The 14,855-nt window shown below is 44.9% G+C and overlaps 1 protein-coding gene across 1 annotated transcript; it reads right to left on the bottom strand.

Moving 5' to 3' along the window:
* Nucleotides 1–497: 497 nt before the first annotated feature.
* LOC127343606 (type IV inositol polyphosphate 5-phosphatase 3) lies at nucleotides 498–7,377 on the bottom strand. Its single transcript, XM_051369757.2, has 10 exons — nucleotides 6,821–7,377; nucleotides 6,596–6,710; nucleotides 5,668–5,739; nucleotides 4,567–4,657; nucleotides 4,259–4,363; nucleotides 3,219–4,029; nucleotides 2,752–2,936; nucleotides 1,400–1,508; nucleotides 1,186–1,328; nucleotides 498–1,064 (listed from the first exon to the last, which is right to left on the bottom strand). Exons 1-10 carry the CDS (start codon nucleotides 6,953–6,955, stop codon nucleotides 833–835), a joined length of 1,998 nt encoding a protein of 665 aa, XP_051225717.1. The 5' UTR covers nucleotides 6,956–7,377; the 3' UTR covers nucleotides 498–832.
* Between the last annotated feature and the right edge of the window lie 7,478 nt (nucleotides 7,378–14,855).

Below are 14,855 nucleotides of genomic sequence, written 5' to 3'. Positions count from 1 at the left end.
CAACCCATATACGGAGTATCAGCTAGAAAATGTAGAAAAAAAAAGAAAAGGCCGAGCCCCTGAATTGGGCTGGATCCGCCCCGCTCCCGCCGCAATTTTGTTGCAGCACTTGAGCTCGCTCCTTCTCCATGATTTGCATTAGCTCCTACACCGCATTCTCCAATTTAACCACCGTGAGATGGCTCCTAAACGGCCGATTCAGCAGTTTCTAAGAGGTCTGGTTACGAGCAGCTTTAAGCTTTAAGGCTAATGCTGCCCAGCAAGACGTGCGGGCATCAGTCCCCGAAATTCTGGCTCCCTAGGGCCTGGTTGGCCTCCAAGCAGGCGGCCAAATTGTAATCGGGATGGTGTGGCGATCGACAAGCCTTGGGTTATCGATAGTCAAGATAGTGTTCCTTCATTCTGGCTCTCATTAGGTCATCTAATAGTCAAGATACGGAAGCCTAGAGGCTACAGGGGAGAATGTAACAAGACGGTTAAGCTTGACAAGGAAAATATCTGCCTGGACCACTCAAAAAAAATGCCTGGAAGTTTACGGTGTTCAACTGTTAATTACAAGTGGTGTAGATCATATAGAGGGCATCAACCTCACTAACTCCTGCACATGACAAGGAAACAACGAGATGCATCATGGCACACCCTGGTTTCATAATATGGTCAGAGGATGCATGGATGCAAAGTACATGACTACCTACCCCCAGCTGGTCTCAGCTGATAGCGAAGAGGCCATGGCTGGACAAGGGTTAAGCAGCCGCATCTGTATCTCGGGGTTGAGGGACTTTACAAAAGCACCAACCTCACTACACAAACGGCCCAAAGGTTAACCTTAAAGTTATGACAGTCCAAGACTGTAAATTCCGGCGATGCATTCGTCCTCAGAGGAGAGTCGATCCTCAACCTCTGCATCGGTGAAGGTGAGAGCTCTCTGCAACTTTTTGGGACTGAAAACCTCAATATCCACCGTGTACACGGCTTTAACGGGGCGGTGATCAGATAGCCTCATATCAACCGTCTCATAGGACAACAACCTCATTCCCTTGCCATAGGAAAGAATACGGTCGCACCTACAGAGGTAGACAAGAAAGTTTTATGTTAGCTAGCAGATGAAGAAACGGTGGCTTGTCCAGGTGCAGCTAATATATGTTCTTTTGGCACTAATTTATATGTGGTGATCAGACTGCATACCATGCAGGTGTCCTCCTCCCAGATTTTGGCTCATCACTTATGTACTTCTTCGAGTTAAACTTGTACTTGTATGTTGGAGCAAAGCTGATAACTCCTTCGGACCACCCATCAAATACACGTCCTTTCCTCAGTTCTAATCTTAGCTATCATAGTGGGGGAAAAGTGAGCTAGAAATTATGGAGGAGTATTAAAAATATATGCTGCTGAAGTTTACCTGGTCTTTCTCGAATAACCCATTCCAGTCATGGTTGGAGATGAATTCATGTGTTCTTTCGTATGATAAGTTTATCCTATAGTTGAGATCCCCTAACCAGAAAATCCTCCTGAAACAATACGAAATATTAGATATCTGTAAACTTTGATGTAGCAACCTTAAACTAGAATAACCTAGAGCTAAAAGCAACATTCTCTCTGTATAATTAAAATGCAAACTTATACTTTGTTATGCCACTGGTATGCACTTCATCATTTATTCCTTAGCATAAATATGAAAATATATTGTTCAAAAAATATGTTAAAATGCATATCTATGTACCAATACAAAAACACCAGTTTGCTGGAAGCACATGATATCAACCATCCATCTACTTTCAATGTAATGGCTCATATTCTCTGTTGGACCTTGCAAATTTGGGCTTAATACGCAAAAGCAGTGATAATTTACTATATTAAGTTCGCAAATTCAACACTAATTGCAGACTAAATATGGAACTTAACAATATCAGTACATAGATTTCTCCGTACACGTCACTGAATTTATTTGACTATCATTGTTTTTTCTGATTTCTTAAGTTGTCTACATTTCCTTGTTAGGGCCCAATTAATTGAATATGGTAAAAAGTAAGTCGGGTCGACACGTGACGTATGATGCGAAAATGTGCATTTTAAGTACATGGCTGCTAGTAAGTATAAAAAGAACTGTTAAAACATAGATGCAAACATGGTCATTGATATATGGTAAAAAAGTTGTGCATCTTTTTGTAACTGAAAAAGTTATGTGCTGGTTTCAGCATTCAGGTTAAAATGCAAACTTATACTTAGTTACAACATCATTACGTAGTTTAGGACATAGTTATGCCCATAATTACATAACTAGTTATGCCCATAATTACATAACTAGAGCTTGGTGGCTATTTCGCCAAGCAAATGGGCCGGTCGACTTAAATTTTTGGTCCAAAATTTTGGACCCATTGAGCGGGAAGTTAGCGGCTATGAGGCTAAATTAAGGCTAAATAGCCTTAGCCGGGCTATTAGCGGCTATTTCTCTTTTAGCCTCTAAAGCCTCTAGCTATAGCCGCGGACCTCGTGAAAGGCTATAGCCGGGCTAGCCGGCTATTTTAAACAGAGATACTATAGTAAGTTTTTTCTTTTCTTTTAGAGCCAAACCTATATCCACACAGCGTATGTCTAGTATATATAAGGGAACATCTTGATCTGTATATACTAAATCATTGAGAAAATGCACACCATGCCATGGTGGCAACCAGTGGAGGTTCACATAGCATCAGGAATTTGGAGGGTGGCACATAATAATTCTTGAAAGACAAGATAGGTTTTTTCACTTACTCGTGGTCATATATTGTCTTAGGCGTGCCCGCTCTGGAAACTGGATTAAATATTGTCCTTCGATGGATCTCTTGCACATCAGCATTCCTTTTTTGCTCATCCCCGTCCTTTTCTCCAGAGGTCAGGTGGCAACAAATAAAGCAAAACTGTGTCTGATAAATCGACATGCTTACTGCTATTGATCCCTGGAACATGTTGAAATAAGAAACATTAGCACGGTACTCCATAATCAATACAAGAACAGGTTAAGGTGAAATGCATTCGGCCTTAAACAAAAAATGCACTCCTTTCCTCGCAGTATTTGGGTAGGTGGTAGAAACCATAGAACCAGTGAAGGAATAGAAATGTCCCAAAATCCCTAACCTGACATGCATTTTTTTTTTTCCAAACATGCATCTGATTGCGTGCAATATGTGCATGCATTTTGGAACTCGGTGTCGTGAGTGATCTGATCCACAGAAATTTACCTTGTTCCCAATGTAGCCCATAGCACCTACTCCTACAGTTGATACTTTCACATTCTGAATGTGCTTCCGCAGGCTTCTTCGTACCCATATTGTAAGAAATACTCCAACCATCTGCTTGCTTATTATCCTTACAAAGTATGGTCTTTTCCCTTTAGCTACGACACTGTCAATGTTTAAACCATGAAGTATACTATCCTCCGGAAAAGCACATGCATCTCCATCAACTGATTTGAAAGACAAATATGTTTTTAGCGCCTTCCCTGAAGGAAGTGACTGTGTGCTGGCCGGAAGACACTGAGCCAACATATCCAATGGCGGTTCTGGCCAAATCAATCCAAGCCTCTCTGAGTGACTCAGTGTTTTGGTTAACATCTTTTGGTTGACAGGCTCTTCTAAATGAGATGTGTAATCTTTGAAACTGATGTTATGAGATCGATTGAAAGTCTTCAGTGAAGGCAACCTGCTAAAGTTGTCGTCTCGTAGAATAGTTTCATCAGGAGCAGAAGTGGAGTTTTCATGTGTGTTGCTCTGAATATCATCATCAACAACTAAATCTTGTTCGTCCCATGGGTGCACTTCCCCACCGATTTCGCTGTCAGAATCGCTGTTAAGCTCATCTTCCATCGCAAGAGTGTCACCAGATGGCTTAAACCTTGATGGAGATGGAGGATCACTGTGACATTTATATTTTGGTTTATCTGGACTAATCTTATTCAGTGTTTCACGAATGATATGTTCCCACATTGAAACGGGGCGGTTGTCTTCGGCACCAAATATATTCCCAGCATTTAGTGGAACAACTTCTTGAAATCTGAAATTTAATAAAAAATCATCTCATAAATGAAAAAAGTGTTGCTAGTCTTATCACATAGAAATGGAAAGGAAATAATGATAATAAAGAGCAGGCGATCAAAATCATGGGCGCATGCAACATTTGGATGTAAGATAAATGAAGCAATAGGTCAACTTAATATTTTTTGTATGGATTTACATGGGAGATTCCGTTCTCAAAATATATAACTGGAGGTTTAACAAATTACCCAAGAACATATATATCAGCTGGCTCCTTCATATCCAACCATTCTTGAATATCCAAATCTTGAGGTGGAACTTTCCCTGCAACATTCCATGTTCCTACGCAGACCCTGAATATTAAACCAACAATTTATAAAAAAATACAGTAACATAACAAACATAGTAAATTTTATTGAGTCAAGTCCTGCTGCAAGGAAGACAGATATCTGAAGGAACAACCAGCAGTATTTATTTGACTTAAATTAACACAAGAAAATAACAGTTAGCAAGTTGAATTCCAGAAAATGCAAAAAAACTGAGAATAGGTACATGCCTTAGTTCGTTGACATCAATATATTGAGCACGAAGAGTCTCTGATTTGCGCCTTCGATTAAATCCGTATGGAACGCCCCCCATTTGGCTGTCTGCAATATTCATAGGTCGTGTCACCACATAAGAAAAGCTAAGTAGGCCTTCTCAAGAACAAGACTATTCCAGAGGCAGAGAAAAGTCTCACTAAATTCTGGTGAAAGGGCTGACAAGTATATATCTTAGTTTGTCAACCGTAGTACTTAAATTCACGAGTAAATTCCAGTTTTTTCCACCTAGTATTTGTGATCTTATGATAACATTTAACCTATTAAATATTTGTTTCCCACATTTTACCCCCTAAGTTGTGACCTTGTGATGTCTTTTACACTGTTTTATTATTTTTCCGAAAAAATTAACATGGCAGACCCATGTGTTAGGAAGACATGGAAGCTGGCTAGGGGTAGAACTTAGGCTCGTACTAGCTATGGGTGTATCTGATACGACGCAGGAGCACAGTGGCACAGCTAGCCGCACCAGGTCAGCACAATTGACACAATTTCATGAATTTTACTAATGCTGATAAACGGGGAGTTTGACATTATTTGTCATGCCTCTGAAAAGTACACGTCCGAGTTAATTGCGCAGTCAGCTGCCATGTCGTCCTAACAAGTGGATCTATTTTTGTTACCTATGAAAAAATAGTAAAGTGGGGTTGAAAGTAGTCACAGACTCACAGTGTCACACCTAAGAGATACTAATATTGTAGTGGATGCAATCTGTCACTTGCCACAAGTATATGAGGTAAAAAATGAAATTGCATCTCTTAGTTCTAACTATGTCCATAAGCAAACCAACAGACACAGGCAGATTTGAAATGGACACTACGGAAAAACTAAAGGAAATTTATAATAGAAGGATGAAAGTTGGTATCAAGATTCAAGAACTAAATAGTCACGGACAAAGGGATATTCAAGAACAATTAAGGTTGCACCTGATTTTGATGTGCATATCTTGGTAGTAAAACCAACATGCATACTTCTTGAGTATTTCAAATAAAATTCATTTAGAAATGAAGCCCATGTGCTAGAAGACAAAATGTAATTTACGAAATGCGCCAAATTACCTGTTGTCTGGGCACCCAATCCACGTAATTTCCTGTCTTGGTCATATTCCAGCCTCTCCCATCCGCACATCTCTGCACAAAATCGAATCCAGCAAAGTAAACTATTTGACTTGGGTTGATCATATCAATATGCAAAGTTGGAGTCGAGAAACTAAGGTAACTCTCTGAAAGGAAGCAATTATTTTAAAAAGGAAAGCGGCCAAAGAGGCTGTCTTCCACGTATGTAACCAGACACATGTTGCAACTATATTTCTTGCAATACGGATAGAGCTTTCTTTTCTTATTATTTCAATTTTTTCACTTCAAAAAGTTAGACTGTAAAGGCAGAGCTTATCATTTGAACTCACTAGGAAAAGCACAGAATCTGCTCAAAGGTTTTCTGTACCTAATGGAAGAGCCGTTTGTTCTAGTGTGTTTAAGGGAAAAAGAGGAATACAATGAAACAAGATGATTAGTTAATTAGGTGTTAGGACATGACAGGACATGACAACAACACATTGGAGAAATTAAAAGATCTAGAAAAGGAAGTAATGTCAAGAAACCAAATCCCATAGCCAAAAAGACAAAAGAAAAAGGGGAAAAGGCCCGCTAAGTCGTATTCTCTACCGATTCTTGGGGACTAAATTTGTGGCTAAACTAAACTAAGCGGGTCAGGTGATGCTGGAAGAACCAATCCACCCAAATCGTCCCCAAAAAGGAAATTGGGAAAAGAAGACGAATGCTGGAAATAAACAACCCGGATTAGAATCCAAGCCGGATGCATTGGCTGAGCTTTTCATCTCTTGATTAACTTTATGGTATGAACAAAAATGAACTTAACGGCGGAGGGGGTAGCTATTAGCTAAGGAGTTCATGCTCGAGGGGGCGGGAGGGGAGGGGGCGGAATTGGAGGAGGTCCGCAGCTAGGAGAGGGTGTCTGATGACGCACCTTCATACTCTGACTCGCTGTCGGCCTCGTCGGCGGTGTCGCCCTCGTCGGCGCTGAAGTCGGAATCCGAGGACCTGATGTTGAGCCACTTCCGCAGCACCGTCTTGCGCCACACCTGCACTCCACAGCGGAGCAACAGCTACAGTCACAAACCAATCGAACAGCCACCGATCGATCCGAATCCCCCCGACCAGACAAAACGTCCGTTCTACTGTATTCACGCACCTGGTTCTGCTTCCTGGCTTTGCTCGGCATCTCCGAGGGTTCCGGGAGGCTCCGCGTCTCCCCGAGCCGAGACAATGGGCGAGGCGGCGCCGCCGCAACCGCCCGCCTGGGCGGGTGCGAGGACCTGGCTGCCATCCTCTCCTCTCCTCTCCTCTCCCGCGTACGTGACCCCCGGCGGTGGCGGTTTGCTTCGCCTCGAGAAGACGACGACGCGGCTTAACAGCTACGGCTGTACTTGCGTAGCCTTTTGCTGTCCTCCCTCCCTTCTCCTTCCCCTTCTGTAGCTAGCAAACGGGGGGGCAGATTTATCGCGGTCGGATGGAGCTGGTGTTGGGCTGCAGCTGACCTGACTGGCAGTACGTGAAGGAAGAGAGCTCACTGGCCAGTCAAGTACTACTCCTACTCTAGTCTCTAGCAGATCTAGCTCGCCCGGTCGGGCCTGGACTCACTCGCCAATCCGGCGGCGCCGTCCGTGCTATCGCTCGGCTAGCTGGCTCAGTGGCACCGGTGGGTGCCTTCAGACTTCTTTTGTGCCGACCTCGGCGACGCTATAGGCTACAGCTACGTCCACCCACCTGGGAAGGGCAGACTCTGCACACACCCTCCTCCAGTCCTCCTTATCCCGTCCAGCGAATCCTACCAGCAGATGAAGGAAGGAAGCTGCTTGCTAGCTACGCGGAGGAGCTGTAGCTTTCTCCCATTTACTTTTGCTCTCTCTCGACGCGACCCTGTTCCGCTGTGCCTCTCAACGTACTCATCATCATGAGACCACAGCGTTCGATCTTGGATAGATATACACAGTACGCGCGCGCGTGTTTGCCTTTGCCGACTACCTATCCTGGTGAGTGACTTGTCCAGTTACTGCCCCCCCTGCGTTTGATTTTCTCAGAAGCGTGGGCAAATTGCAAAACAATGCGGCGAGCAACATTTTGCGAGGGATCAAGAGCTCGTGCGTGGGACGAGCTTGTCAAATCTGCATGCCAATAGTTTCCTCGAATGTTGGCAGGCTATTCTCCCTGTGGATTGACAGTGAGCCCCGTCCTGGTTTAATTTAACTTATTTACTCGTGTTGCTTGCTTTGCCACGTCTTTTTTCTTCTATACTCAAGGCCAGTTCCCTATCAGCTATTTAGACATCTGATATATCAGCGAAGAATCACAATTATTGATTGAAAACACGTCGAGGAGAGGTTAAAATTAGATTGAGTAGTTTGAAATGAAAATTATTATCTCTTCTCTTGGAGAAAGATTAGTTCACATTAACTGTACTAAGTAGTATAGTACTTCATAGGGACGATTTCCTTCTTCCAGTTGCTCAAATGAGTTTTACGTAGATTGGATTATTTTTTATTAAGATTCTTTTGACAAAAGTAACAGTGAAAGAAAAAATATCGACTAGCTAAACAAAATGTAGTCCGCCCCCCCAAAGATCAAGGAGGATTTGCTATTCATCATCTTGAGGCCAAGAACAACAACTATTCTAGGTTTAAAATTCTTATCAAAGATGGGGTGTGGCAAACTCTTTTGAAAATAAAATATATAGGCTAATGGCGATGTCCCAAGTTTATTGCAAACCTGGGAACTCCCATTTTCAGGAAGGTCCATTGGCGACGAGGAAATACTTCTTTCCATATAGATCGTTCATAATTAATGATGGCTTGGAAATTAGATTATGGGAGTATAAGACCGTGATGCTCTCAGAACAATATCTAGATAAGTACAACATTGTTCGTCATAACAGCGACACAATCGCTAAGGTTTTGGAGACCTCCACCAAATGTGACGCTTAGAATAGACCTAGTTTGTCATAGGTTGGCTTTTGGTCCAATTAACGCATCAGACTGACAATTTTTGATGAAATATATGTGTGGTTTTCCATGTAGAGGTGTCAGTTAAGAATAAAAATAAAATTTGGAAAATGAAGATTCAACTAAAGACATGTTTTTTTGTGCTACCTTCGTAGGTCTGTAATACTCGCCAAAAGCAACTTAGCCAAAAGCATTTGGCACGGAAGTAAAGAAAAGTGTGTATTCTCGCACCATGACGAGATATCAAACGCTTATTCTTCATGTGCAAATTTTTAGATATGTATGATCAATCATAAATAATTTTTATCTTATATACGTCATGTAGCGTTGCTAATATACATGGAAACTAGCTAAATGTCGTGGATCATAGGTTTAAAATACTTATTAAGGTGGGAGTGCTTGCCATTATTTGGTCGTTATGATTATCTAGAAATAACAATGTTTTAATGTAAACAAATATTTTCTTGTGCAGGTTATCTATTGGTGTATGATTTTGCTCCGTTCATGATCATATTCACGACATATGAAGAATCGTGACATATTTATGAAGATGCCTATGCAGTTGAAATGTATGGCGAGGAATATTTTTTTATCCAACACAAATGGCAGCGTAATCTTCGAATTGACCCTCCATCATGTTACGCGCCTTTGCAGTTTTTATGAGGATTACTTGTGTTGTTGTTTTTATACAACTGAATTTATATGTCCTGTAAATAATGCAGCCGCTGGTGTAATGCTGAAACCTTTTGTAATAACTAGCATAATACCCGTGCGTTACCAGTGGCAGTTCCTCCTCGTGAAACTAAACCGGCTATCTAGTAAGTAATTTTTTTTAGCGATTCTAGCTTCAGGAGCAGCAATGGTAGGATAGTGACATGCCCCGGACCTGGCTTGCACTCATGATCATATATAGTCGACCGCGTAGCTAATTACTCTTTGTCGACGATCATGCCCGTGTCTCCATGCAGCCTCTCTGTCTTATGCTTTGGAAGGAGCACTCAGTCTTCAGCGTCGCCAGCAGCGACATGACCAACACGATTCCTTCTTTCGCGTTGCGTCGTGCTCACAGCTCACCATATGCAGTAGTTTCTCTCTATGAGCAGCCGACATCAGGCCCGCAATCCTCAGATGCCCATGGCTGCCATCGCCGGGTTAAGCCGTTCTTATTAGCATCTGTAGATTAACCTGGTGCCACGAAAAACACCTTTATTTTACTTTTAATATATAATAGATACAACGGACATTATCGAAAATAAATCATTCTTAATCCATCGACGACCTTGGTTTGGGTCACAGCACCGGCAGATAGACACGGACCAGTGGTAGTGGCAGCAGGCGAGGTGTATCACCCTTTTCAACTTTCTGATTTGACACGAGTGTTGTTCCAAGATTTCTTGAGTACTCCCTCTCTCACAGTTTATAAGGCACGCGCGTACCCCTAGGTCGCAAATTTGATCAAGTTAGCATTAGTTATATGTTATAAAAATTATATCATTAGAAAGTTCAGATGTTCTATTTTCTAATGATATAATTTTTATATTATATAATTTAAATTATATAGGTTAAATTGGTGACCTAGGGGTACGCGCGCGCCTAATAAACTGTGAAGGAGGAAGTAGCACTTTACGTGCAAGTTTGTCATGTCCACGTGGCTGGGGCCTGCGCCAATTTTAATACGGCACCACGCCCAGCTTGTGATCAATAGCTTATTATTACTTTTCCTACTACTGTAAAGATGTAAAAAGTGTTTGTGCACGGGTCCCTCGAGCACAAAACTCCATCGGAAAGTCGTTACCCTCACCAGGAGGCGAGACGATTTGCACAAAAATAACCCAAAAATGAAAGAAAAGCACAGACTGACCCTCCGGCGAAACTATTTCACTCATCTAATCCTTTTGTGTGACGCCCCTCCCATGGGCGCCACACATGCCCATGTGGCGCCCCTGGTGCTGGCGCCACAAACCCCTCCGACGTGGCCCGTCGACGCTGAGCTGGTGATCCCGATCCGACGTGGCAGCATGTGTGGCGCCACTCTCGCCGACGCCACACTTTGAAAGTGTGGCGCCCGTGGCAGGGGCACCACACATTCACTTAAGTTTGGCCGCGCGCGCCCAGCCCAGCCCGACCATCTTCTTTCTTTCTCCCTCTCTTCTTCTTCTCTCACAGGGAGGCGGCCGGCTCTCTCTCTCTCCCCCCTCTCCCCCCACCAAATCCACCACCAAATCACCAGATCTGTCCGTGGAGATCGTTCCCCATCCATTTCTCAAGGTAATCCCCTTCGAATCTTCTCCATTCATCCACTAATTTCATAGATCTTGCTAGATTTGGACATGAACCCTAGACATGGATTTTTTTTTGTGCACTCTATATTGTATTGTTTGTGTTGGAGATGGTAGCCTCATGTATGCATGTGTTTGAACCATAGATTTGTTGAAACCTAGATATGAAATTTCACATGTATGTGTATGAACCCTATATGTGTATGTGTATGAACCCAAATGTATGCCTAGTATTTGTGATGGAGTAACTCATATTTGTTAGTGGAATGGGTCATAATATGGTTCAAACATGTAAACATGTAGCCGGTCCCAGTGGCCGGCGAGGCGGTCGAGGCCGCGGTCCTGGGCGCCCCCGGGGCCGGGGAAGGGGCCGCCGCGGTGGAGCAGCAACGGCCCCACGGTCACCGTCACCTGCACCCTCCTCGTCTTCGCATGAGGAACGCTGCTTCGAGTTCCTCCTCCGCATCGACGACGACCCACTCGGCATCAAGCGGCTACCGGACAAGTTCGCCGAGTTCGACGATGGCGTCGAGCCGGCGCAGTTGCAGCTACGGGAGGCTAGCTGCAACTTCTGCCGCTGGCCCGTGGAGGTCCTGTTCGACGGGCACGGCAAGATGTACCTGCACACGGGGTGGGACAAGTTCGCCCGTGACCTCGACCTCGAGCCCGACTGCCAGCTCACCTTCCTGTACGAGGGGGACGGCGAGATGATCGTCAAGGTGTTCGACGACACAGCCTGCCGCGTGCACTACCACACCGACGAATCCGGCTCGGACACCAATAGTTAGAACTTAGAGTGTTGTGAACTCTATCTTCGCTGCTTCGTGTTGTTTGAATTCTATCTTAAATTGTATGAAACTATGTGCTACGATGTTACGTATGATGATGTTATGTCTATGATGTGTGTACGAAATGGCTGTTGATATGATGTGTGTATGACATAGCTTTTGACATGATGGCAGTTTTGTTGGAATATGGTAGGATTTTTCATGGTTTAACACAAGTCAATGTGTGGCGCCCTTCCCACTGGCGCCACACTGCACCGTGTGGCGCCCGTCCCATCGGCGCCACACATCGATATGTAATTGCCCAAAACATACTGTAAGACAAATCGTCTGGGACTTAGTCGTTTTGGCGAGCCTCTACGTGTGGCGCCGATGCCACGGGCGCCACACTAGCATGTGTGGCGCCAATGGCACGGGCGCCACACAAAGAGCCTCGCCAAAACGGCTAAGGACTAATCGTCCAGAGCCCTTGGATGTTTTCGACGCAAAAGTTGATATATGTTGCCATGTGTGGCGCCGATGCCACGGGCGCCACATTAGCATGTGTGGCGCCACCGTGGAGGGCGCCACACATTGACTTGTGTTAAAACCATAAAAAATCCTACCATACTCAAACAGTTTTGACAACAAGAACATTGCACTGAATATGTACCACACATTGACACAGCATAATGGTTCAAACGACAAATAAGGTTCGACGACATCAAGGTTTCAAGTACAATAAGGTTCAACGACACGAAGGTTCGAGAAGATCAAGGTTCACACAACATAAAGGTTCGACAACAAGAACATAGCCAAAGGGACATCACTGCGTGGCAAAGGCTCCCTCCCCCCTCGCCTTCTTCTTCTTACACTCTTCAGCCAATTCTTCCTTCTCCCTTATGTCACGAGCCAACTGAACGACCGAATCGAAGAAGTGGTGGCGCTCCTCCGTCTTTGCAGCTTCCGCTTGAGCTCTCTCCTCCTTGATGCGTTCAGCCTCCCTAGCCACCGCCTCTAGGTGCATCCTATTGGCCCCCTCCCTCGCAATTTGCTCAAGTTGGCAGCTCCTCAGGAATTTTATCCGTGCCTCGCGGTCTCGTTCGGCCTTCAGCTTCTCATTCCTCCTCTTGTGGCGCAATAGGTATTCCTCATACCCCCTTTGCATACGCTCATCTTCCTCCTTCTTCTTAGCTATCTCCTCCCGCCTCTTCCTCTCTAGTTCTTCCTTCTCCTTCTTCCGCACCATCCTTACCGCCTCCTCCCAAACGGACTCCTCCTTCTCATTGCCCTCCCATGCCCCCTTCCCCTTGGTGGGTTGAGTTGCCATAGCTGTAAACCAAATTGAAAAACCAAAGTTAGTCATGGAATATGAAAATAGAAAGTACAATGCAATTAGTAACTTGGAGACACATACGGATAAGGCCCCGCTAGGTATCGTAGCATACTAGTACCGCGACGGCCACCATGCCGACCTCTACTAAGCCCTACATGAATCCTTGGTTGCCTTGGAGCTTGTCGCCATTGTGGTTGATGCCTTGAGGCTTGTTGCCTTGGAGCTTGTTGCGTAGGAGCTTGTTGCTGTGGGGCTTGTTGCCCTGCAGCTTGTTGACTTGTAACTTGTTGTCGTTGGGCTTGTGTGCTTGGAGCTTGTTGCCGTTGGGCTTGTGTGCTTGGAGCTTGTTGCCGTTGGGCTTGTGTGCTTGGAGCTTGTTGGCTTGGAGGAGGTTGACGCGTTTGGCTTGGAGGAGTTTGACGTGGTTGGCTTGGAGCTTGTTGGCTTGGGGTTTGTTGGCTTGGGGTTTGTTGGCTTCGAGATTGATTTGAAGCTTGTTGGCTACTTGATGCTTGACTTGTGCTAGCATCGTTGCCCTTTGATTTTTTGCCGGATGTGCACTTCCTTTTATTGTGGCCCTTACTATTGCATGATCCACAATTAGTTGGCTCGCGAGCCTCTTGGAATAACTTGTTTCCCGAATGACCCCATCTATCCATATCTCCGTGATACCTCTTTGTCTTTCTTCTTCCACGTTTCACAACCTTCCATTCCGGATCTGGCCAAACTTGCACTCCATGATACTTCGGCCATTGTGATTGATCCAAGTAAGGAGAAAACCTTGGAGCCCATGTCCTCTTTGTGGCTTCGATTGAGAACTCGGACTCCCGAACGGTGAGCGGGTTATTGTAGTCGACACGTCTAGTGCGTGCCGCTGTTAGCAAGTGGGAGCAAGCCAAATGAAGCAAAGAGGGCCTCCTACATGTGCATTCACATGTATTTAGGGACACACGGAAAGCCCGGCCTCCGTGTTGGACACCACCTTGTGTGGTGCCTCCCGGCTCATTCACTTGGTAAACCCATTCAACATTGTCATAACATGTAGCCGTTTGGGAGTCCGCCTTCCTCGCCTGAAATTCCATGAACTCTTCAACCTTCGTAGGGAACTCGCAATTCCTAGCAATTTCCTTCTCCGTTTCATCGGTTTAGTTCTGGAAATAGACATTCAACTTCTCGAATGTGTATTGAATGATTGCCGTCACGGGCAATGCACGGACACCCTTCAACACATTGTTGAAGCACTCGGCCATGTTGCTTGTCATTTGGCCATATCTCCTCCCATCCTCATCATAATCTCTTGCCCACTTTGAGTTAAATATGAGGTGTCTATGAAGAAACTCTTGACCACCCGCGTTGAGGTACCCGGATATCCCGTCCGGTTACCTTCTTGAAGATCTCGGCTCTTTCGGCTTCCTTAGCCGTCAAGCCATCCTCGTCAACCTCCTCTTCGGGTCCATCATCATCCGAGTCCGACGCATAGCATCGGGAATAAGGAATGGAGTGGTCCATCTCCTCTTGCGTCCAATATTTATCCAAATCACCGATATTGTTGCAATTCATCTCGAAACCATCATCACCATCGTCATGCTCGTCATACTCATTATCCAACGGAGGTTGTTGGGCAATGGGAGATTGGACAATGGGAGATTGGGTGGCCTATTCTTGGCTCATGGGTGGAGGACTCCTCTCTCGAACGGGGGAGGAGGGCCGGTTAAGGTCAAGCTCGATACGAGCATCAACCGTCTTGGTTGCAAACAACTCCAAAGCCTTATCTTGTGACCCGGCCACCGTCTCCTTGTAAACGGACCAACGTTGCTCGGAGTTGATACGCATTGTCTTCCAACGGGTG

This window comes from Lolium perenne, chromosome 3 (assembly GCF_019359855.2).
Source record: "Lolium perenne isolate Kyuss_39 chromosome 3, Kyuss_2.0, whole genome shotgun sequence".
NCBI classification, from domain to species: domain Eukaryota; kingdom Viridiplantae; phylum Streptophyta; class Magnoliopsida; order Poales; family Poaceae; genus Lolium; species Lolium perenne.
Note: the sequence above shows the minus strand (reverse complement) of the source record. Positions and strands in the feature narration are given on the sequence as shown.

What these genes read in the sequence shown, in the direction of transcription:
- LOC127343606 (XM_051369757.2), bottom strand. Translation starts at nt 6,955, where the DNA reads ATGGCAGCCAGGTCCTCGCACCCGCCCAGGCGGGCGGTTGCGGCGGCG. An exon ending in ATTGGGTGCCCAGACAACAG is followed by an intron (nt 4,658 to 5,667) that starts GTAATTTGGCGC and finishes TGAATATTGCAG; the next exon opens with ACAGCCAAATGGGGGGCGTT. An exon ending in GGTTATTCGAGAAAGACCAG is followed by an intron (nt 1,329 to 1,399) that starts GTAAACTTCAGC and finishes CCACTATGATAG; the next exon opens with CTAAGATTAGAACTGAGGAA.